This window comes from Eucalyptus grandis, chromosome 7 (assembly GCF_016545825.1).
Source record: "Eucalyptus grandis isolate ANBG69807.140 chromosome 7, ASM1654582v1, whole genome shotgun sequence".
NCBI classification, from domain to species: Eukaryota; Viridiplantae; Streptophyta; class Magnoliopsida; order Myrtales; family Myrtaceae; genus Eucalyptus; species Eucalyptus grandis.
The window spans coordinates 11,723,822-11,748,629 of NC_052618.1; the positions used below are offsets into that span (position 1 = coordinate 11,723,822).

Sequence of the window (24,808 nt, forward strand, 5' to 3'; positions counted from 1 at the left end):
CAAGAGTGAAGAAAATCATCTGGATTCCAAAGTGTGATATGTGGCACATCTCATAACAATTTGTGTGAGATGTCATTCTCGAAGGCCAAATGAAGTTTCTCATTTCCATGAGAAAATAATGGAACAAATCAAAAGAGGATAATATGTCTTGGATGAAATGGATACATTGTGTTCATGAATATAATTAATTCTGGAATTGACATTCTATTCTTTTCCTTGCGATGATAAATTGGGGGCGTGACAAATTTCGGTAGTGACCCGACTGAGATAAAATCTCGATCTGAGCCAAAATGGATGTGTAATTTGAATTTAATCAAATGATGCATAGTATCCTTTTCATGCATGTTCTCTTCTGCAAGGGCAAAAGTGGATGATAGGGACAATCCAAGGACACCCAATTGCTGAGATAGTCCCTTCGTGGGACAATTCCTTGATTGAATGTTTGAAATCATGTTTTTCATACTTATGAGAGCATGTTTTGTCTGTTTGAAGTCACAAAAGCTTTTCATGCTTAATATTGTTGGACTCTTTTGAAAAGAGAATTTTTACATTGATTTAGCTCACCAATTTCATGTGAAGATTTGTCAAGATAGACAACTCAATGGAGTGACTTCAATGCTTAAGAATGTTGAATGAGATGTGTCAGATGATGAAAGGCAAGCCTTATCCTATACACAGTCCCCTACTTATACACTTGTGAGATGAGTGTAGGAAGTCTCATATCTACAAGGTAAATAGTTCTCTCGCAAAGGTACGATGACCGAAATGATGAGGGGCAGTTCATTTCTCTATCCCAAACACTACAGGTGATACATTGCTTAACCCCTTTTGAGCCCATACACTTATGGATATTCTTTTCAAATCACCCTGTCAAGAATCACCCCACATCGGGGCAACTAAGAGATCAAATGGCATCATGAGGTGAGGAAAATGAATTGAAATCTTCTTGCTCTCACTTGCATCAATCTTCAAGTCATGCTATTACATTGAATTCATGTGTTAATTTAAGTGCCTTAGGATGATGAAGAGCATTTCTTTCTCTATCCCATACACTTATATCCTTTGCATAGCCCATTTGAGCCTGCAATTTTATTTCTTTAAACCAGTTGGTGATCATCCCCCACACTTGGGGCAAGGCAAGAGAAAGATGAAGACCTTTGAAAGTTTGAATGTCATTCAAAGTGTAATTGCTTGACACATGCATAGAAATCAAAATAGAATTAAGGGGCATGAAAAAGCAGTGTGTCTGGTAAAAGCAAGGCCAATGCCCATGAAAAAAAGTGAAGAAAAAAAATGAAGGAGAACTAGGGGCATGAAAAAGTGGTGTGCCTGGTAAAAGCAAGGCCAATGCCCACAGATGAAAAAAGAGAGTCAAGATAAGGTGACTCTCAATTGCAAGGATTGAATCCTGATAGAGCAATACTCAAAGAACTCAAAAGTTGAGTTTTTACAATCAATGGGGCATTTCACGAAGACAATCCCCGATGATGAAAAAAGAAAACTGGTGGCAATGCCAAGAGATCACCAACTCTCACCATTCACACATATTTTGAGCCTGATGAACTTTTCATTTCTCAACCCATGAACCCAGCCTACATTACATCCCTTGTAAATTCTCTTCTGATTAGGGCACTTGAATTAGCGTATGGATTCACATGTCATAAGCATCGCTCGAAGGAGTGCGAGCAAGATTATTTCTTTCTCATTTTGCAGGGTTCTTGACTTGTAAACTCGGAGATGATTAAAGAGTTGTTCTTTCAATAGCCTTGACTCAAAGAGTCCCTTTGTTAAGCCGTTGACCGAGCCCACATTACGGTCCCTATCAAAGACCTCTCGATTGGTAAGGTCGTACCGCTTGAGAAAACTCGGACCCTTGTTGGTATGACGATAGTGAGACGGAGTGATTCTCATAAAATAGCCTCTAAATGAGAGTGAGTGAAAGTCCTTTCTAACCGAAGGTCTCTCATTTGGTATTCTTAGGAAATCCATGTCATGAGTGAAGATTGTCTTGAATGATAATTCTCTCCAGTGGAAATTTGGGTGATGCAAAGGTCATTATGCATGAACCCCGATTGAGTTGATGAAAACCTCACTGAATTTTGAAATGTGCATGCTAGAGTAGCTTAGATTCTCTATCTCTTTGATGAATGCATATCGTTTTTACTCTAAATCATGTCCGATGTAAATTCAAGTTCCTTTCAGAATGTTTCATGATATTAGGAGATGAGAAACCTCCATGAGGTGAAAGACCTCCACGGGGATCTAAATTCCAAAAGTCATTTTTCTCCAAGAATCGTAGATATCACCGTGTAAGTATATCTCTATCATACTCTAAAATACTTGTCATTGTGCAGGTATTCTCTCTCAAGTGCATTGACACTTGACTTGGTCAAGCTGTCCAGTTATATCGACTGCGTGCTTTCATAGCCTGTGAGTCATTTTCATCGACTCGGCGTGCTTCGTAGCCCGATGTCTCTTTCTTGACTTGGCGTGCTTTCGTAGTATAGAGTCAATTTTATCGAACCGGCGTGCTTCCGTAGCCCGGATTTCTTTTATCGACCCGACGTGCTTTCGTAGCCCAGAGTCTTTTACACCGACAATCGACGGAGTTGTCCCCCAGAAGTTTTCCTCAGATTTAGGCGATCGAGAAAAGGTTCGAGTCCTGGTAAGATAATCAATGTTGCAATGCTAGGTGACCGTAAAAAAGTACGAGTCCTGGATATGTAACACCAACTACTTTGGATCACTCTACTCATCTTAAAGGTAAGATATTCCGGGTAAGTTTCTTTACCATTTTCCAAAAATTAGACATCTCGGTTTGGATCTGGATGTCTCCATTCTTTCATTGAACATTTCACTGATGTGAATGTTCTTCGATCTTTCTCGTTATATCTTAGTCTGGATCTAGGTATTTCGAGTTTTAAAAATCATGACATCTCCGTCTGGACCCGGATGTCTTGATTCTTTTCATTGAACATTTCACTGGATGTGAATGTTCTTCGATCTTTCTCATTATACCTTAGTCTGGATCTAGGTATTTCGAGCTTCCAAAATCATGACATCTCTGTCTGGACCCGGATGTCTTGATTATTTTCGTTAGAGCATTTCACTGGATGTGAATGTTCTTCGATCTTCCTCATCATACCTTAGTCTAGGTCTAGGTATTTCGAGTCCCAAACTCTTGACATCTCAGTCTGGGCCCGGATGTCTTGATTATTTTCATTCAACACTTCACTCTGGACGTGAATGTTTTTCAACTATTCTCGTTATACCTAGTCTGGATCTATGTATTTCGATTTCCAAAATTTCGACATCTCGCCCGGATCTCGGATGTCCTAATTATTTTCGTCTAAATATTTCACTTTGGATGTGAATGTTTTTTCGACATTTTTCGTTATACCTTAGTCTGGATCTAGGTATTTCGAATTCAAAACTCTTGACATCTTAGTCTGGATCTGGATGTCTTAATTATTTCCGTTGAACATTTCACTGATGTGAATGTTTTTCGATCCTTCTTGTTATACCTTAGTTTGGATCTAGGTATTTCGAGTTCAAAAATCTTGACATCTCGCCTAGATCTCGGATGTCTCAACTCAATTCTTTGAACATTTCACTTTGGATGTGAATGTTCTTCTCAATCTCAATGTCTCAATCTATTACCCGTTACACTCTTCAAGGAACCCGAGTGAGAGTTGGGTACTTGTGGAGTAAACAAAGATTTATCATGTATCTCAAGATGCTTTACCGCACCGACGGTAAGTAATTTGTAGGTACGCTCTTTCCTTTCACATCATATATTTGCATTAGCATTTGCGGGCATCATATATATTGCATTTTAAAATGGAATTCATTTTCCAACAAAAAAATCATTCATCGCATGTGTATGGTCAAAATTTAGGTTTCAATTTGTCTTTGAATGCAACTCTACGAGCTCACATTCAAAGAGGGGCAGCTGTTGATACCTAAATTTTGGTGATTTAATTTATTTATTTATTGCATATGAAATTAGGGGTTAATTTTATTAATTGCATAACATACGTATATAGGTTGCATTTATTTTTGTTATTTGCATTTTTGCATTTTATTGGACGGAAGGCGGTGGTTTCAAATTAGTTGGATTAAGCCCATGAAACGAGCAAGTCGGCCTGTGCCCATATTTTTAATGATCGAAAATTATCTCGTGGGAAAATTAATTTTGAAATTTCAATCGGGATATGAAATTTTTTAGATAGGGCAGATGGATAAAAAATATTGCGATTTGTCTTTAAAAGATTTGGATTTAGAAAAATTTCATCTTGATCTCGAATCCTTATCAATATGGGATGAAATTTGTGAAAAAGATTTACGAAGATTGATTCGAGAAAGAATTTGAAAATCCATTCCTTTCCCTATAAAAGGCCGTGTGTGCGAGAGGTTTAGAAGGGGGCTTTTCGCTAGGTTTTCTTTTGATCAAGGAAGAGGAAAAAAAAAGCAAAAAAGTGAAGTCAGAAGTGAAAAAGGAGAGTGACAGGAAGAGACAGAGGAGAAGCGGAAAAGCAGAAAAAGTGGGGTGATTTGACCCCTCTTCGTTCATCGTCTCTCCAAGTTTGCTGCCCCCGCGTTGCTCGCTCCATCCGCGACTACCCGCGCTCCACCGCCACAGCGAGACCACCGCGACGCCGCGCCGAGACCCGACGTTCCTGCTCGTCGGACGCCGCACCGACACCCAGCCCTACCGCCGACCGCCTCCGTCCTCGCGTTGGCTCGGGAAGCCCACGAGCCCCCTCGCCCAACCTCGGCTTCAACCTCGCGATTCGACGCTACCGCCGAATCCCTGTGCCCTGCTGCCTGAAGCTCTGCCGAGACCGGACTCGACCCAGATCTGCCCAACGCCGCCCCTGCTCAGCCCACGCTGACCCGCGACGATCAGGTGCCCCTGCAGCTACCACCGCCTCGCCTTGGCCGTCCGCCCTCACGTGATCCGTGCTCCGCATCCCTCTGTTGCCGCTGGTTCGCTGGTTCACCCTTGCCGGAGTTCCCGCCGGACCGATCAGCCGGTTGTCCTTGGAGACCCACGATTCCACGTGGGAAAGGAAAGAAAAGAAAAGGGAAAAGGGTATTAGGTAGATTTTTCATTATTATTGCTTATTTAGTTATAGTTTTTTTTTTTTTTCCATTATATCTGATTTTATTTAGTGGAATTGTTCCTCTTAAATGTTTGATTGAGATTCCAACAAGAAAGTGCCCTCAAATTAGGGAATGACAGTCCGATTTTCGCGTCCGAAATCCGACTCGCAATCCCTTACAAAAAATCGATAATCCAATCTCAAGCCCGAGATTCGATTCGCGATTTAATTTTAAAATTGGTCAACCCGATCTCATGCGCGAGATATGGTTCGCCAATTTTTGGATATCAATCTTATCTTATTTGATTTGCTATCGTCAAGTTGGTTGAGTCAAACCTTATTTTCGTAAAATAAAAAAAAAAAAAAATCTTAATTAGGATTAGGTTTGTTGTTATCTTGCATATTTAAGATTGCAATCTTATTTCGAATTTTTAAATAAAAAATCCAAAAAAGAAAGTGCAATCATTTAGGTTGTTAAATCCAAAAAAGAAAGTGCAATCATTTAGGTTGTTAGTTTTGCATGTTAGTTTTAATTTCGAATTTCTTAAAGAAAAACACAAAAAAATCATTGTGCATATTAGATTAGAATTGCATATTTCATTTTAAATTTAGATCATTTTTTATAGATAAATTGCATTTTAGATTTAGATAATGTCTTAGTTTAAATTAGGAGTTAATATGACTTAATCCCTAGTTTAAATTAGATAAAATCTTAATCTAGCTAGATCATTTCAAATTTCATAAAATTTGTCTTAGGATAAATTAGTTGCAATTTCTAGGATAGATTGCATTTTCAAAATAAAAATGTCATTTGCATGTCATATAGAATTAGGTTCATGAAATGCATGTCATTTTAGTAATTATTGTTAGGTTCATTTCTAATTAGAAATTGTCCGTCATTAGATTAGGCCATTTAATAAATGTCGTGTGACATATAGCTCGCGTATTAAATTATATGATGCATGTCATCTTAGTTTAAATAATTTTGTATGTCATCGCATCGCATTGCATGTCATTAGAATTAAGTCATTTAGATTGCATCTAATTATTGCATTTCTTCATGTCATATAGTTTAGGTCATGCTGCCATGTCATATTAGATTATTAGAATGCATTGCATGATTTTCATTAAGAAAAGCGAAAACATAAAATTGAGTAATTGCTTGTTAATTAGAAACCATATCTAGGGTTGTTGATGTGGATTTCAATTTAACACTGCAGATGCTTTCGTTGCTTTGAGGTAAGTCCTGCATTATTTAATTACTTTCTTGGGTGTTAAATTGGTGGCTTGCGCACCTGCATGAACACCTTACATGTTAGTGAGATAGCTTAAAATCAATTCAAGCTGCTCACCAAACATTTTTTCAAAATTAAAAGAATGGTACCGAAAGGGCATTAGAGAAATCTATTGTAACCAAGTCCCCGTACCCATAATCTCCGGTTCGTAGAAGTAAAATAATTCTCCCATTATTTTACTTAAGTATCTAATCGACCTACCATAAATTGATTAGTGGCGACTCCTAATTGAAAATCAATTGCATGTTAAAAACTTGAATCTAAGTCGCGAATTGGTATGGGCTTGGGAGAGCCCGAGTTAAGTCTAGGCTTAACAATCCATTAGCCAAACCCTAGGTGGTTTACACCCCGAAAAATTGGGTCGCGACACTACCGAACATATCGCAATAGATTCTCCAAGCTTCATACTATCCGAGCAAAATGTTTATTTCGGTTTTCTTCACACGGTCAATTCCTTCGTAGGTAACATACAGTCTATCCCAAACTTCTTTTGTTGTTTCATAAGAAGAAATTTGGTTATACTTAGTAGGAGATAAGGCACAGTATAAATAGTAAATTGTTTTCGCATTAAGAGCTTGTTTCTTGGTAAATTCAGCTCGTGTCACTTCATTAGCATCAATGACTTCTTTTCCTCAATCTAATGTTGACATTGCTTTAGGATTGATCCATTTTTCTACAACATCCAACTTCAGAGGATCTTTGGATCTAAGTACTGCCTTCATCTTGTTCTTCCAAACATTGTACTACTTCCCATCGAAGTAAGGAGGTCTGGTATTACTCTGACCTTCAACCAAACTTGGAGCAAAATACTAGTCATAAAGGATATTTAGCTTAGAAGTAAAACACTTCAAAAATTAAGCACACAAGCTCTGGTACCAACTGTGGGTGCTAGTATGAACACCTAGAGGGGGTAAATAGCTGTGAAGACAATTTTTCGCAAAGAACAGTAAAAATATTTTACTTTTAAAATAGAGTTTGACGAACAACAGACTTTAAGCTAGTTCAAACTTTAGCAATTAAAAAAAACTACAAACAAAATAAAGAAGTTCATGGAAGAGAATATGAACACAAAATTTATAGTGATTCGGCTTAGATCAAGCCTATGTCCACTCTCCCACGCTGACAACATTCTAGCTGGATTCCACTATGAATCAAAAGAGAATTTACAATCTTGCGATCTCGACTTCATAGTGAAGAGTCTCTACTACTCTCTCAAAGTCACACTATAGGTTTCTCTCTTTTGAGTACAATTTAGAGCACAGTATATGGAATAACAAGAAACTAAGAAGTTTCAGACTTTGGAATTTCTCTTTCACACACTTTATTGAACAATTGAAGAGTCCTCCTTAAATACTCGTTCATGCATTCTCGACCGTTGACACTTTCCAAAGGAATTCTTCTAATTAACCCGTTGGATAGAATCAATCAAGGAGATCTTCAGCCGTTTGAAGATTGTGATGAAAGCCCGTTAATCTTGTTCGCCCATACAATCAGGATCTTGATTTCCATAAGTAGATTCTTTCCAAATTCACTTGCCCTCCAAAAAGATTTGGCGTATCCAAATTGATTCCAATAAGAATATCCAATTTCGTAGGTGATATTTCCAACCAGAAGACCATATATAATCCATACGAACCAAACTCTTGAAGAAAGAAAAATAATCCCTTATCTGGAAAAGTCTTCATCATTCACTTTTGTTTAGCCTGGAATTTGTTAGAGTGAGCAGACTTTGACACAAAGTCTGGGAATCTTCAGACTTTGACACAAAAGTCTAGAATTCTTCATAATAGACTTTGGATAAGTTTTGTCGGCTTCAAAACATCAAAGGAGTTTTCTCCAACAGTTTGCTCGTATTGAGATATTCTACATTGTGGTATATTTATCTTTTTATGCTTGATGATCTTACAGATATGAAAATACATAAGAAACCCTAAAATCGTGTATTTTTAGGGAATTTTTGCATATTTTTTTTGTATGTTTCTATGATTTTAGAAATATTAGTGCAAGCTCACATGTATATCATCCCATAAACAATGTGTAGAACATTGATTCATTAATAACATATATAAGATTAAAATTGTATTAATGAATAGAGTAATGTAATTTGCATGACGTGATTTTAGTGATAAATTGCCCCTATCATCAAGTCTAAATCACATGTATAAGGTAAATGTGAAACATAAAGTTTATATTTGTGTTATGAAAGAGTTTCAAGGATTCAATCAAGTTGTGACCACCAAAGTAGCACACTTAATTGGGTTTGAGAAATATCAATCTCATATAGTAGTGGGATGTCTCCCGTATTAATGCATGGTTACACTCCTAAATGATGCGATTATATATTAGTTCATGAATGGATACATGTACAGCATACAGTTGAGGAATGACTAATCCTATTAGTTCATACACCTGAATGTGATGATTCACGAACGTTCAAACATATTCTCATGACTACTGTCATGTGGAGAATATACAATTGCATGTCATATACTCTACGCAAAGATGATTTTATGATGTATGTAACTCTTTGGATGTGTACTTATATGGTTTCAACTTAGTACTCACATGATGCCAATTATACACAATGCTTGTTATTATATTCACCTTATCTATAATTGATAACTCCATAACTATTAAGGTTCTTTAAGTAGTCAAAATAGGATTTTCTATTAGGAATAGAGCAAATATTCATATTGCTCTTATAAAGCATAAACTGGTAGATGACACTATTGACAGTACAAAATTCCATAAAGCACATTTTGTTACTTGGGAAAGAGTAATTGAATTTGCTTGCTATCAATGAGTGATCTATTTAGGAACACTTAAAGTGTAGTTTGCCAACTGATTGTACTACTAAAAAGATTATGGAAGCCTTGAAGTCTTGAAATTATATCTTGTCTAATGTTGTGATTGGAAAGCATTTGCAATGACTCTTCAACATAAGATATGATGGTTTTGATGAGGTTAAAGGTTACGTCCTAAGGATGGTAGACTAGAAGTCTAAAAATGATACTCATAAAGAAACTCATGAAACTACTTATTATTTTGACAATCTGTGTTTTAAGAAAGTATCCTTCAAGGGATGGTGACCGTTGCTTCTTTTTAAGAATAAATATCACATAAAGATAGACTGTAGTAAATGTACAAAACTTGGTTGTCCAAGCGTGAGCCTATAGGTAATGATTCTTTGGTATTGCTTATGAATCCAATACCTATAAGAAATCTCATCCAGTTCCTAGTGGTTAGATAGTGGTGCAACAAATTTAGTGCATTTACCATATGAGGATTCATAAATCAAAAGTAGCCAAATCATGATGAATCATATCTCATCATGGGAAACATCGATAAAGTTGATATTGACTTCTTGGGAGATATTATTTTAATTCTTGATTCTGATTTTAATATGATACTACGAAACATATTTTATGTATTTTCTTTGACATATAACTTAGTTTCCTTATCATGTTTAGACTTGTGTGACTACTTTTTTTTTTTATAATAAAGACTAATGTTATTTCTATTTTTTATTTAAATAAGGTTGGATGGTGCAATTTATCGAATGGATTGTATAGGTTATGTTTATCTCCCAATGATATATACACATGTCGCTTATATGGCTGAAAATGTTGTTCTCGAAGGACCTCTGCCTAAAGAACAGTTTTATGCATTGTGTAGACTATTGTAGAAGTAAGATGATTAAGATTTTTAGAAAAAAAAACAATTTGAAGTTCTGACTTATTGGAGGTCATTCATAAAATCTTATTGGACCCTATAAGGTAATGTTGTGCAGAAATTTTTATTTCAACATATTCATTGACGACTATTTCTTTTGTACTTGATTAAAGAAAAGTCTAAGTCTCTTGAGAAATTCAAAATTTGTTGGGTTAAAGTAGAGAAACAGTTAGAAAAAGTCACAAAGATTGCTAGATCTGACCATGTTGGTGAGTATTGGGAGACATGGTGACCTTGAACAACTTAAAAGTTATGTTTGCTAAATATTTGGAGTATTATGGGATGGTAACTTAATTTACTATGCTTGGGAGTCTTGAACAAAATGGTGTGGCTGAAAGGTGCAAACACACCCTAATGGACACGATAATGAGGATGGTTAGTAGGACTAATTTACCCAATTTTCTATGAGGTGATGCTTTGAATACAGTCTTTCACATACAAAACCATATTTATGCTAAAGTTGTTCCATTAACTTTTTTAGCTATGACGTGACACTTTGAATACAGCCTTTCACATACAAAATCGTATTTCTACCAAAGTTGTTCCATTAACTTTTTGAGTTATGGACTAGATATAAATCTAACTTGAATCATCTTAAGATTTGGGGTGTCATGCATAAGTGAGTTATACAATCCAACATTATGTAAGTTGTAATTTAAAATCATTCGGCATTACTTCGATCTTACCTAGATCATTGAAGGGTTATCATTTTTATAATCCCAATGGAGACACAATAATTGTGGAATCGCAAACAACAAAGTTTTTGGAGTTTGGTGTAGCTGCGGAAGATAGCTACTCTTAGACTCTTAAAGATGATAGTATGGTATAAACTACTGTATCTTTGTCTTTGTCTATTTATAATTGCAGAGTCCTACACCACAAACTAAGCCCGTTGAGATTCAAGATACTATTATTAAAATAGTTCCTAATGAAATTTCTTAAGCCTTTCAGGTGTAAGATGAAGTGATTGTACCTCCACCTAGGAGATCTGTTAGAGAGAGATGATCAGTTATACCACCATATTATATAGCCTATCTATGAGAGCATGACTGCAATATTTATTGCGTGGTCAATTTAATGACTTATACATATGTTATTTCTTGTCTTCAATCAAATTTATGATTAGGTGTGATGAAAGATGATATGCAATTTATGAAACATAATAGTGTTTGGGAACTTATTGAGTTGTCTGAAGGTCACGAGCTCTTCAGCGACAAATGGGTGTATAAGACTAAAAAGGACTCAAAAGACAAATTAAAGAGTTTAAACCCAAACTGGTAGTCAAGTGTTCTACTTAGAAAGGAGGAGTGGATTGTGAATAAACATTTTTTCTAGTCTCTTATAAAGATTATTTCAGAGTGAATATGGCATTAGTAGCTTATTTTGATATAGAGTTATGCTTGATGGATGTTAAAAATGTCTTTTTAAATGGATACCTTGATTAGAAAGTCTATATGATGCACCCCGAATGTTTTACAGTAGGTAATTCAGGTAAGCTTGTGTGTAAACTGAAATGTCTTATTTGTGGCCTCAAACAAGTTGCTAGATAATGGTACTTCGTGTTTTATAGTGTTGGCACTTCATTTAGTTTTGTTGAGAACAAAATAAATTAGTGTTTACAAGGTCAGTGAGAGGAAATTTATTTTTCTTGCACTCTATGTACATAATATTTTGCTTGCAAGCATAAACTTGAATTATTACATGAGACAAAGCAAATATTGTCAAAAAAAAAAAAAATTTGACACAGAGGACCTTGATAAGGTATCTTTTGTCCTTGGCATTAAGATCTGTAAAGATCATTCTTGTTGTATATTGCGTTGTCTTAGAAGGCATATGTTGGTCATATTTTAGAAAGATTTGGTATACATTACTGCTAGTTAGGAAGTACTCCTGTCTTTGAGGGTGATGAGTTGAATTTGTCACAATGTTCTCATTCAAGCATTAAGAAAATCCAATTGAAGGATATACCTTGTGTTAGTGTACTTGAAAGTATCATGTATGTTCAAATTTGTACCAACACAAGAAGTTTTAAGGTACTTAAAGAGGACAAAAGACTATATACTAATTTACAAACATGTTCAACTCCTACAACTAGTAGAGTATTCAGATGCAAACTTTGCTAACTGTTAGAATGACATAAAGTCAACAACAAAATACATCTTTATATTAGTAGAAGGTGTAATATTATGGAAAAGCAAAAAACAGTTTTCTCTGTCATCCTTTACTATATAAGTGAAGTCTGTAGCATGTTTTTTGGCAATTAATGAGGCTATTCGACTCCAGAACCTTATTAAAGAGTTGACCATATTTAATTTTATGGATAGACTCATACGATTGTATTAAGCAATAACTCTGTGGTCAAGGGGTCTAAATATATGGCGGTCAAGTTTTTGACTATAAAGAGACGGTATAGAATGGTGACGTTAGTAGAGCATATTTCCACAGATGATATAGTTGTAGATCCACTAACTAAAGGCCTTTACCCTTGTATTCTTGAACGACATGTCATTAACTTGGGTGTAGGAGAATCATAAGATGTTATTATTTAGTGAAAGCTATTTTGGTCTTGCTCTAATAAAATTTTGTATCTGTGTTTATTACATTTAGTAATATTGTGATATATATTTATAAACTCTTCTACATTCAATAAGGTGATTATGAATATATTGTTATCAAGTTGAATACATATATTTGTTGAAAATTTCAAGATATTGTGTAAACCTTAAGTAAAGGCTAGGGTTATCTAGTTATTAACATTGAGCATATGTCTTGCTACACATAAAGAAATGTTAACCATAAAAAATAAAAAATAAAAAGACATACGTGGGTTCATTAGAACCATAAAGATATTCTCCAGTAGCATAGGGTTTTATGACACTTATGCTCCATTCGTTTCGCGGAAAATAACTTCCAGGAAAATATTTTCCTGAATTTCCGGTGTTCGGATGGCGGAAAATACACGGTCAACGGAAAATATTTTCCGGCCAACGGAAAATTCCTCTTTGGAATCTGGAAAATGACTTCCTCTTTTGAAAAGAGGAAGTCATTTTCCGCAGCTCGCGCTCCAGCTCCTTTTTCCTTCGTTCTCATTCTCTCTCTCTCTCTCTTTCTTGCTCTCCCCGCCGCAATGGCTTCCTTCTCGGATTAGCCTCCGCCCTACCCGGCCGCTCCTGCCCGCCCGCTCCGTCCGGGCGCCGCGCGCCGCGCTCCACTTCCCCGGCAGCTCGAAGTCGCCGGGAGGATCCGACTCAAGAGGGAGCACCGCAGGCGCCGGGAGGCCGGAGCCCGCCGCCGCCCGCCGCTCGTCGTGGCGGCCGCGAGCCGTGAGCCCGTCGGATCTCGTGGCGGAGCTCGCGGCTCGCCGGATCTAGCGGCAGAGCTCGGGCTCCCGATCCAGGTGAGCTCGAGCTCGCCGCCAGCATCCGGTGCCTGGGGCGAGCTCGAGCTCGTCGCCGCATCCGGTGCGCTCGAGGTGAGATCGGCCGAGCCTCGAGCTCGCCGGGATCCGGCGGCGAAGCTCGCGGCTCACCGGATCTAGCGGCGAGCTTGGGCCCCGATCCGGCGAGCTCGAAACTCTGTCGCCGGATCCGGCGAGCTCGGGTGAGATCGGCCGAGCCTCAAGCTCGCCGGATTTGGCCACTGGGTCTTGGTCGGCCGGGCGGCCGCCATCGTCAGCAGAAGGAGGCGGCGGCGGCGGAAGGAGGAGGAAGGAGAGGCGGACGAAGGAGGAGGAAGAAGGAGGAGGAAGGAGGAAGGAAAAGAAAAGAAAAAGAAAAAAGAAATAATAAAAATTTATATTTTAAAAATATAAATAAATAAAATAAATTTTTGGTCAATTAAAAATATTAAAATTCAATTTTTGATATTTTTTTCCAAACAATTAAATGAACTAACAAACGGCGGAAAATATTTTCCACTCAAATTTTAGATTTTGACCGAACATCGGAAAATAGAGTCATTTTCCTGAAAATGACTTCAGAAAATGTTTTCCGAAAACATGATATTTTCCGCGAAACGAACGGAAAGCATTAAGGTAAGAGAATATTGACTAACAGGGATGACACATAAGGTATTACTCTCTATGAGATGTGTTATCTATTTGTCATACCACCATATTGAATTCATATTAATAGAATTAAAACACTTGTGATCATGGAAGGCAATGTGTGAATACAGGCGGTTTTCGCTATGATTCATTTTTTGAGATTTTATGGGATATGATTGACTATTAAAAATTATCCATCGATCAAGGTGCGCACCTACTATACAATTTCAATTAATATAGCTCAAGTGGGAGAATGTAAAACTTTTTCTAATGTGAGCTATATTAACCGATATTGTAATTTACCGTTTTACGAGATTAGTTAATAAGGAGAGATATAATATTTTTTAATTAATCTAATATGTGGCTGGTTAGTGTGGGCCGAGCTAAGCCTAGCCCGTAATAAAATAGTCTGATTAAAAATTTATAAGAAAACTCAAGTCTTTCTCTAATCCGAACACACACAATTATCCTCACATAAGGTGAGAAGCCATCTTATTGAGTCAGTGATATAGAGGAGAATAGAGGAGAAGCGCTTGTGCTTTGGATTGTCACATGTGTTAATCTCTCTACTCGATTATATGTGTTCTTGTTTCTAGTTTCGAAGATTATGAGATTGTGTTTTCGTGATTAACATCACCATCATCAGGATTTGTTTGGTTGGTATTTGTTAGTGGGTGGAGATGATAATTACTGGAGTTGGCAAAAGGAGGGTGGTGTCATCAGCATTGCCATGTCATTGCACGAAGGAAGTTCCTTCCTTTGCACTCAATGAGGGGGACCAATTTCAATTGTTAAATGCTGGAAATAGAGAACATTTTTGTAAGGGAGAATTGATGATTCGGCTGGAGTTTCGAATAAATTGAGAGGAAACGATAGATGAGACTTGTGATCGAAAAATTCGTGAAAATCACGAGTTGAACGACTGAAGTTTTCGCGAAATGGGGGGAAAACGAAACAATCTGAATCTTTTCCTAGTGATCATTTCAAAATACATGATCTGCTTCTTGACTTCTACTTCTGCGGTACCTAAGTTTAAGACTATTTCATTCCAATGCCCTTAGAATTCATACTAACTCGCTGATTGTCTCCGCGATTGTAGTCCGAAAATGAATTAGTTTTGCATTCCCACTAGGACAAAAAGTTAAACATTTTAAAGCTCTCCACGATGATATGTAGAAGAGCAGACGAATTACGCAATAGCTTTGTTGAAGCAGGTAGTTTCGACAGAAGCCCGGGCGATGCACAACGTGGGGTTAGCGGGATTGACGTTTTGGTCCCCAAATGTCAACATATTCAGAGACCCAAGATGGGGACGGGGTCAGGAGACGCCGGGAGAAGACCCGTTGCTCTCGAGCAAGTACGCGTCAGGTTATGTCCGAGGCCTACAACAGAGTGATGATGGAAATTCAGACCGGCTCAAGGTCGCTGCGTGTTGCAAACATTATACTGCGTATGACATTGAAGACTGGAAAGGTGTCGATCGCTATCACATCAACACTGTGGTAAAACACAATTTGCAGACTTCCCTTTCGTTTTCATTCGATTCGATTTATCAGCCAGTTATATGCATGGCCATCTCAAGTTAATCTCCCGTACCTGTGGTGGTGGACTGATCAGGTAACGCAACAAGACTTAGAAGATACGTTTCAACCGCCGTTCAAGAGCTGTATCCTCGACGGCAATGTCGCGTGCGTGATGTGTTCCTACAACCAGGTTAATGGTAAGCCAACGTGCGCAGACCCAGACTTTCTCGCTGGGATTATCCGAGGAAAATGGAAATTGAATGGGTAATGTTCCATTGCTCGTGCACTGCCATTCGATGCTTTTGATCAATTATTGCAGCTTTATTTATGTGAAAGGATCGGTTAATGCAGATATATTGCTTCGGATTGCGATTCGGTGTACGAGTTCTATAATTCCCAGAACTATACTAAAACACTCGAAGAGGCTGCAGCTAAGGCCATTTTGGCAGGTAGACACAGATTTCATACTGTACTTTGATCGATTGCAACAGAGGCGTCTGAGAATTCGCCGTGAAATGCTTGTACTTCGATGACTGCAATTCCCTTTTTTGACAGGGTTGGATCTCAACTGTGGATATGTCCTTGTCCAACACACCGAAGCAGCGGTGAGAGGCGGATTGTTGGATGAATCGGCAATTGACAAGGCCATCTCTAACAATTTTGCCACGCTGATGAGGCTTGGCTTCTTTGATGGCGATCCGAGGAAGCAGTTGTATGGAAAGCTCGGTCCGGACCACGTGTGCACGCCAAGCAACCAGGAACTCGCCCGCGAAGCCGCGAGGCAAGGGATTGTGTTGCTCAAGAACAATGCAGGATCATTGCCCCTGTCCTCAACCACCATAAAGTCCCTGGCGGTGATCGGACCAAATGCAAATGTGACGACGACCATGATTGGGAACTATGAAGGTAATGGAAGAACTTATGCGATAGACCGTGCAATGTTCGATCGGCTTCATTATTTGTACCTGTCGTGGAAAATACCTTAATTAGAAGTCCCATTTTCCTTGCAGGCATTCCTTGCAAATACGTGACGCCTTTGCAAGGTCTAGCAGCTGTCGTTTCGACAACGTATGTGGCCGGCTGCGCTGATGTAGGATGCGGCATGGCCCAGACAGACGACGCGAAGAAAGTAGCAGCCTCAGCAGATGCGACGGTGCTTGTAATGGGGGCCGACCAGTCAACCGAGAGGGAGAATTTGGACCGGGTCAACCTCAAACTCCCAGGCCAGCAGTCGCTCTTGGTCTCCGAAGTGGCGAACGCGTCGAAGGGGCCTGTGATCCTCGTGATCATGTCAGGGGGAGGGATGGATGTATCGTTCGCGAAGGATAATGACAAGATCACGAGCATTTTGTGGGTTGGCTATCCTGGCGAAGCCGGCGGCGCTGCAATGGCGGACGTGATATTCGGTGACCATAATCCTAGTAAGATTCAGAGTCTTTGGCCACTTCATATTTTTGCAATCCTTGATTCAAATTCTGATTCACTGAGTCGCCAAACTTTAACTTGAATCAGGTGGAAGACTGCCAATGACATGGTATCCGCAGTCGTATGCGGACACCGTCCCGATGACAAACATGAGCATGAGGCCCGACCCAGCAATGGGCTACCCCGGCAGGACATACCGCTTCTACACCGGCCCTACCTTGTACTCGTTCGGGGACGGGATGAGCTACTCCAGCTTCAACCACAGTCTAGTCCAAGCACCGCAGGTCGTGTCCGTGCCCTTAGAGGAGGGCCACGTTTGCGGCTCGTCAACATGCGAATCGTTGGAAGCCACTGGGGAAACGTGCTCGAATCTGACCTTTGACGTGCATCTGAACGTCAAGAACGTGGGAAATTTCAGCGGCAGCCACACGGTGTCTTGTTCAGCAGCCCTCCATCGGTGCACAGGGCGCCTCAGAAGCAGCTGCTAGGCTTTGAGAAGGTGTTCTTGGCCTCACAAAGTGAGGCGCAAGTGCAGTTCAAGGTCGATGTTTGCAAGGACCTGAGCGTGGTCGACGAGCTCGGCCACCGGAAGGTCGCCCTGGGGATGTACGTCCTCCATGTCGGTGACTTGAAGCATGCGTTGAGCGTGCAGATTTGATCGTCCGGGCTCTCCTTGAGCCTGCGATTCTTCAGCGAGACATTTCTGAATGAAGTAATCAAAGTGATGAAGTTTGAGAGATTTTTGCAAGAATTTCTCTCAACCAATTCTTCCGTAGACGAACTGTTCAAAAGCAAATTGAAGTTTTGACTACTGCTATGTATCAGCTCTCCTTTGTTTTTGATTTACATCAGTGACAATAAGTAAATACAACAGACCAATACTTATTAGAGAAGCTGATGGTAAAATCATGATTGATGCTTATATTTATCAATACTTTTATAGAAGTGTTAACTTTTATTTGGTTGTGTCAAAATTATGTGCTATTCCAATTATTTGACATTATTTATTTGCACGACGTACCCCTTTTAAAGTTATTAATCAATGAGCTAAAATTAGCTTGTAACTTAATTGGAGAAAAATAGGTAAAATTATTCAAATTAAGGTTGTAATACATTATAAGAACTAATAATTTTAACACGTTGATAAGTTATAAAAATAAATAATGATGAATTATTATGGAATCTGGTAATTTAAAATTGACCAAATAAATGTCAGTAGATGACTCAAACAAGAGTTGATGGTTCGCAACTGAAGTAAAACTAGTAAAAATCGCTATTTATTTGTTTTGTGAAAAATGAATGAATTGAAAAATATTTTTCTAAACATGATTGGTTACTCAATTGAAAAAGTGTCCATCATTGATAACAATTTATACTTGATTAGCTTTGCGGATGATGAAATTATTTTTCATTCAATCATTGTATTGAGCAGTATAAGTGTCATATTTAAGAACATATTTTTCAAATCTTGGGTTTTTTGCAAAAAAAAATGGATCCTAAAATTAAGTTAGAAACTACAAATTATTTGTATGCTATGCAAATAAATGTTGGAAGTTGCCACAAAAGATCATAACTTCGAGGGGACTAAATAATATTGGTAATTGAATCAAAAGTAAAAATAGTTGGTAACTCAATCGGACAACAGTTGCTAAGGGCGCGCGTGACAACCATTCTACTCCAAAAATAGTTTCTGGAACAGAAATAGATTTTTCTATTTTTATTTCTAGAAGAGTTTCTAAACAAAAATAACCGTTTGATAACGACATAAAATTTCTACTTTAAAAATAGAAATTTGTTTAATAACGACACAAAAATTTTCCTTTCTTCAAGTCGCCGACCGGCGGCCGGTGGTGGCGACCGGCGGCAACCGATGACTACACAGTGGGCCAACGATGGGTGATTGGCGGCCAACGGCAAAGGCGACCAACGGCAGGCAGCGACGATCGGCGGCCGGTAGCGGGCAGAACGACCGACGACCGGCGATGATGGCGACGGCGCGATGGCTGCAGCCGAGTGGCGACAGCCACGGGGGTCGGCGGCCAGCAGCCGATGGTGAGTGGCAACGGGCGGCGACCGACAGAGGAGGAGGAGGAGGAGGCAAGACATCATAGAGGAGATGAGAGTTACCGAAATTAGGATTTGTGGGAGAAATTATTTATGATTTCTCTTTCAAATATATTTCTTGAATAGAAATCTATTCCATAAATAAAAAACGGAATAGGTTTATCAAACGAATTTCTTTTCCGTAAATGGCCCCAAGTAAAAACTATTTCTAGAACAGAAATTTTAATTATCATGCACCCCCCTAAATCACTCAACTAATGATTAGTAATTTTGTATAGAAGTTAGTAACCTTAACCATTGGTAAGCATTAGGGGAAAAACTATTTCTCTCTATCTCTCTCCCCACTTGAGTTTCAGCCTTTCTTCGCCTCTTCAATTTTTGGAGAGAAGGGATTTGACCTAGCTCTGTCTCTCCCATGTCTAATTACTTTCCCTTTTATTTCCTCTCGTTTTTTCCTTAGTCTTTAGATCTTAGGTCTAGAGCTTTTCTCTCTGATCTTATTTCAGATTCGGGAGTTTTAAGAAATAAGTATTCTGCCTCAAGTTTCAATTTTATTCACGGCAATTTTGATATTAAATTTGTGCTTGTTCAACATATCTTTGTTAAAAGTTTTGGTGTTTCACATATGCTAAATGGCTCACTCTCACCAATGTTAAATCCGAACTTGTTCAACATGTTTATATTATCTCCATATGATGATGATCTTGGGGATACTGAACCTTGACACATATTATCCAAAGGCAAAACCATAACTCTAGATGGAGATTTCGACATGTGATCATCACTAATGATAATGTGTGAATCAGTGATCGGCCGTTGATCCCTTCAATTGGATGTAGTCACAGATTTGTTCTTGAAGGACAAGTGTGATTATTTCTACCAATCATACTTGCAGAAAAAGCATATGAATAAGCATTTCTTGGAAATCCTTAAATTATTCTATGCTCTCATTTTTGGTTTATTTTGGAGCTTTACAAGCTCGTATTATTATGGGAATTTTTGAGAATTTTTTTTTTTTATAGATCCTTTCATGTATTATTTTGATATTAAATAAAAATTTCATTTGACAAAAAAAATGGTAAGCTTTCCAAATAGATAGTGGTAAATTATTATAGAAGTTAGTAATCGAACTGCAAAAAGGAAAATGAAAAGAACATTGGTATGAAACTCAAATATAATCAATGAGCTAAAATTTTAGTTAGCAATTTAATCATAGAAAAATTGGTAATTATTCAAACAGATACTTGTAAATTACCATGGATTCCAAAGGGACCGGAAAAGCGTTGGTTATAATGACTCAAAAGAGTCGAATAAATAATAGATTCCAAAGATCCTAACTTTACTTTTTTTCATGAACAAAAAGATCGTAACTTCAAAAGTGTCGAATAAATAATGATAAGTGACTCAAATAAAATCCATAATACTAAAAACAGTCCCTAACTAAATTTAAGGCGCTAAATTGGTAACGCTGCGCAAGTGAAAGTGGAATTTGTTGCAAATCCTTGGGCAAGGGTTGGGACAATTCTGGCCTTCATAAAATTTGCCCGCCTGCTGAACTCCTTTCTTCTTCCGCCGCCGCCGCCGCCGCCGCCTCCTCCTCCAGTTTACCCTGTTCATTATCTCCATATCCTCTCGTGAGCGAAAACCCAAGAAGCAGCCCATACAACATACGCGTCTGCGCATACGCATGCGGTGCGGAGCGAGTCGCGGCTTCTTTCTGGCATTTCGTCGAACAGGTGGTGAGCGTGTCGTGGGAATTTCGGCAACAAGGCTCGATCCGCCCGAGTGATGCCTGAAGTCTTCTCCCGGGTGAAGGTTGCGAATCTTGTTTTGCTGCAGTTCGGCATAACTTGTGGCGTTCCCTGCCCATCTTCTTGCGAGAATTTCTCGGGGGAATGCTGTTGATCAGGAAACTGAGTCGTTCGATCAAGAAAGATCCTCTCTTGAGTTGGCAGTCGCCTCTCGCTGATGAGTGCATTATAGGTAGGGCCGCAATCAGGCAATGCCCTCGAGCTTACGGGTGCCATCGGTCCGTCCGTTCTTTGTTTGATGTAGAGAGAGATGGTTTTGCCTCGAGACTTATCCGGAGTGGAGTCAATAGGCATTGCGTAGCTAGCTTTTCATCGTTTGTCGAGACAGTGCTGGTACAAGCTAGAGATCCTGCTAAACTCAGCAGTGAATTGGTGACCGCAATTGACGAGGGTAGACTTGACGATGCGTGGAAGTTGTATGAGCTACATATGCAAATGGATGGGTTTCCCAGAAAATCTGTGGTACACAAGCTTATAGTGAGTTTGACTGAGACCCTCGATTTCCAGTGGCTCAACAAAGCGTATGGGTTGGTGGAACGCACTTTCGAGGAGGGTAAGCAGAACTTGTTTGAGAAGGAGACTCTAATTTATCTCTCTTTCGGTCTCGCAAAGGGTGGATTACCAGTTGCTGCATCTACCATTTTGAGGAAGTTGGTCGACATGGAAGGGTATCCCCCCGTTGCAGCTTGGTCCGCAGTCTTGGCTTACATGTCTCAAACAGCACCTGGAGCTTATCTCGCAGCTGAACTTGTTCTTGAGATTGGTTATTTGTTTCAAGATGGACGAGTCGATCCTCGTAAAAAGAGCAATGTTCCTTTGGTTGCCATGAAGCCCAATACTACTGCTTTTAACATTGCTTTGGCCGGTTGCCTCTTGTTTGATACTTGCAGGAAAGCAGAGGAACTCCTTGACATGATGCCACGGATACAGATTAAAGCTGACACAAACTTGTTGATCATAATGGCACATATACATGAGAGGAATGGCCGGCGAGAGGAGCTGAATAAGCTTCAGAGGCACATAGACGAAGCTCCGAACCTAACTGATACGCAGTTCCGGCAATTTTACAATTGTTTGCTTACTTGCCATTTGAAGTTTGGGGATCTACATTCTGCGTGCAGCATGGTTTTGGATATGCTGCGCAAGGCAAAGGAAGCAAAAAACTCACTTGCTGCCGCTACGTTTGCATTCGATGGTACTAGGAAGGGTAATGATTTGATTGGTGGAGTAGTTTCTAATCAAAGTCATCGAAATAGCAGATTGGACTCCCTGGAGAATGCATCATTGAAACAACAAGCTATTGTATCGTACGAAGAGTTCTCTAAAGATCGTAAATTTGAGAAACTGCAGGCTGAGGCAGAGCAAGCTCTTACTGGGTTCTTGGCTAAGTTGCAGGCGCAAGTGGAATTGGTAACAACTCACCGTGGGATTCTTCAACCAACAGAGAACATATATGTGAAACTGGTTAAGGCTTTTCTTGAAGCTGACAAAATCAAGGATTTGGCAGATTTCCTTATTGAGGCCGAGAAAGAAGACTTGCCTGTTTCAAATGATAGTTCGGCCTTGGTTCATGTCATTAATTCGTGCATCTCACTTGGTTGGTTGGATAAGGCATATGATCTCCTTGATGAGATGCATTTGGCTGGAGTTAGAACGGGTTCTGCTGTGTATTCTTCTCTCTTGAAAGCATACTGCAAAGCCAACCGAGCCACAGAGGTGACATCACTTCTCCGAGATGCTCGTAAAGCAGGGATCCAGCTAGATGCAAGCTCTTACGAGGCAATGATCCAGTCTAGGGTTCTTCATGATGATACTCAAGGGGCACTTAACCTATTTAGAGAGATGAAAGATTCCAAAATACCTCGATTAGGTCATCAAGAGTTTGATTTATTGGTCAAGGGTTGTGCTGAGAATAGTGAGGCAAGTCTCATGTCAAAGCTCTTACAGGAAATCAAAGAAGGTCAGAGGATTGATTGTGGTGTTCATGATTGGAACAATGTCATTCATTTTTTCAGCAAGAAGAGACTAATGCAGGATGCAGAGAAAGCTTTGAAGAAAATGCGCAGTCTGGGGCATGCCCCTAATGCACAGACATTCCATTCTATGGTGACTGGGTATGCTGCAATTGGAGGAAAATACGTAGAGGTAACTGAGCTGTGGGGTGAAATGAAAGCTCTCTCTGCTTCCTCCCCAATAAAGTTTGATCAGGAACTCTTGGATTCTGTACTCTATACTTTTGTTAGAGGTGGGTTTTTTGCTCGAGCGAACGAGGTTGTTGGAATGATGGAAAAAGGGAACATGTTTATTGACAAGTATAAGTATCGCATGCTCTTCCTAAAGTACCATAAAACACTTTACAAGGGTAAGGCTTCCAAATTCCAGACCGAAGCTCAACTGAAAAAGAGAGAAGCAGGAGTGACTTTCAAAAAATGGGTGGGATTGCATTGAGGAAGGATTGACCACTTTTCTTGTTGCTCTGAGATGTTGATCAAACTAGAATGTGTTCTGCAGTCAATCTTAGAGTTGCTGGCATTAGAAGTTGATCATTGCTATCTCCAAATTGCTAGTGGAGTGGACCGAGTGCACTTTTCTGAGAATATAGTGTCATTTAACATTGGCAAGAGAGAGATGACAAGAACGATGTCTTCATGTACAGGCAAGATTTATGGTCCAGCTATTGTGTTATTTCCTTTTACTTGGTGAGCTTCTTATATGTTTTCGTTTTTGGTTTCTAGTTGCTGTATTTTTTGCTAGAAAGAAAATGAAATTAGAAGATAATGATGCCATTTTGAGCTGCGGCTTGTTTTGGGCGCTAACCCTTTATGGATCAGACAAAAAGCATGTATAGACAGTATGCGGCCTTGTAACCCTTACAATCTAGTTGAAACAGTGTTCTTTTACCACCTGTGCTCTCTGTTGTATTCTTATCCCTCTGACCTTATTTACAATATTTTTCACATCAACATGAATCTTGCAACTTAGAAATTGTTCATATTCATTTCTTGTACGAGTATTCATCGAATTTAAAATGTAGAGTTTTGACTACAAGAACTAGTCCAGGAGAATCTAGAACAGCATGCAACTCCACACAGAATCTGAGGATTCCGGCTCTTTGTATGCAAGGTTTGCTGAGCCAGTGTCAAGTGTTGACATCCGGTGAGCTCTTTCTTTGCTAACATAGTAACAAACTGTTTGTAGCATGTATACATTCTCATTCTTGAACAACATAATCAATGACTGATCTATCAGCGAGCACCTGATTGTACAGATTTGAAAGATCCCTGATCAACCGTTGAAGGTTCATATTAGCATGTATTTTCGCTTTAGTTTCTCGGATTTCAAGAGATCGGGTCGGTGAATTTGAGCCAAGGACATGCGGCTATCTATTCTAGCTTGGACTTTGGCACCATTTTTCACTCTCAAATGGTGAGCTGCTCTTCAGTACAGAGGCTGAAGGAAGCGTCTCATTGAGTCAGGAGAGATGGTACATCATTTGACCGGATTGTGCACCTCATGAGACGTCGACAAAGCCTTCAGCTTCCCCGAAATGTGCAAACTTAAACAGCAAATGGCGATGGTTCATTCATCAACGGGCACACTTTGAACTAATATTCCGTGCAATCTCTATTTCTAGTCTCATACCACGGACAATGCTTGTTTGCGGATCGTTATCATTAACTAGTTAACGTGGTTCCAGGAGCCTGTCTCAGGTTTGAGGAATCTGGGTTGCATCTAGAGGTGGCAAAATGGGTCTTAGATTCATATATGACCCATTTAAATCATAAATGGGTCATATATAGGTCAGTTG

At 39.2% G+C, this 24,808-nt stretch overlaps 2 protein-coding genes across 2 annotated transcripts in view; both read left to right on the forward strand.

Moving 5' to 3' along the window:
- LOC104455038 (beta-xylosidase/alpha-L-arabinofuranosidase 2) overlaps positions 1-18,083 on the forward strand; it is a 59,597-nt gene extending 41,514 nt beyond the window's left edge. Inside the window, 7 exon segments of the mRNA XM_010069898.3 lie at positions 15,392-15,679; positions 15,795-15,964; positions 16,052-16,149; positions 16,256-16,606; positions 16,711-17,121; positions 17,213-17,557; positions 17,560-18,083. Of these exon segments, the coding sequence (XP_010068200.2) occupies positions 15,392-15,679; positions 15,795-15,964; positions 16,052-16,149; positions 16,256-16,606; positions 16,711-17,121; positions 17,213-17,557; positions 17,560-17,783 (1,887 nt within the window). The 3' untranslated portion in view covers positions 17,784-18,083.
- A 2,594-nt stretch (positions 18,084-20,677) lies between these two features.
- LOC104452756 (pentatricopeptide repeat-containing protein At1g03100, mitochondrial) lies at positions 20,678-23,992 on the forward strand. Its single transcript, XM_010067230.3, has one exon. It carries the CDS (start codon positions 21,085-21,087, stop codon positions 23,446-23,448), a length of 2,364 nt encoding a protein of 787 aa, XP_010065532.2. The 5' UTR covers positions 20,678-21,084; the 3' UTR covers positions 23,449-23,992.
- The last annotated feature ends 816 nt before the right edge of the window (positions 23,993-24,808 follow it).

What these genes read in the sequence shown, in the direction of transcription:
- LOC104452756 (XM_010067230.3), top strand. Translation starts at nt 21,085, where the DNA reads ATGCTGTTGATCAGGAAACTGAGTCGTTCGATCAAGAAAGATCCTCTC.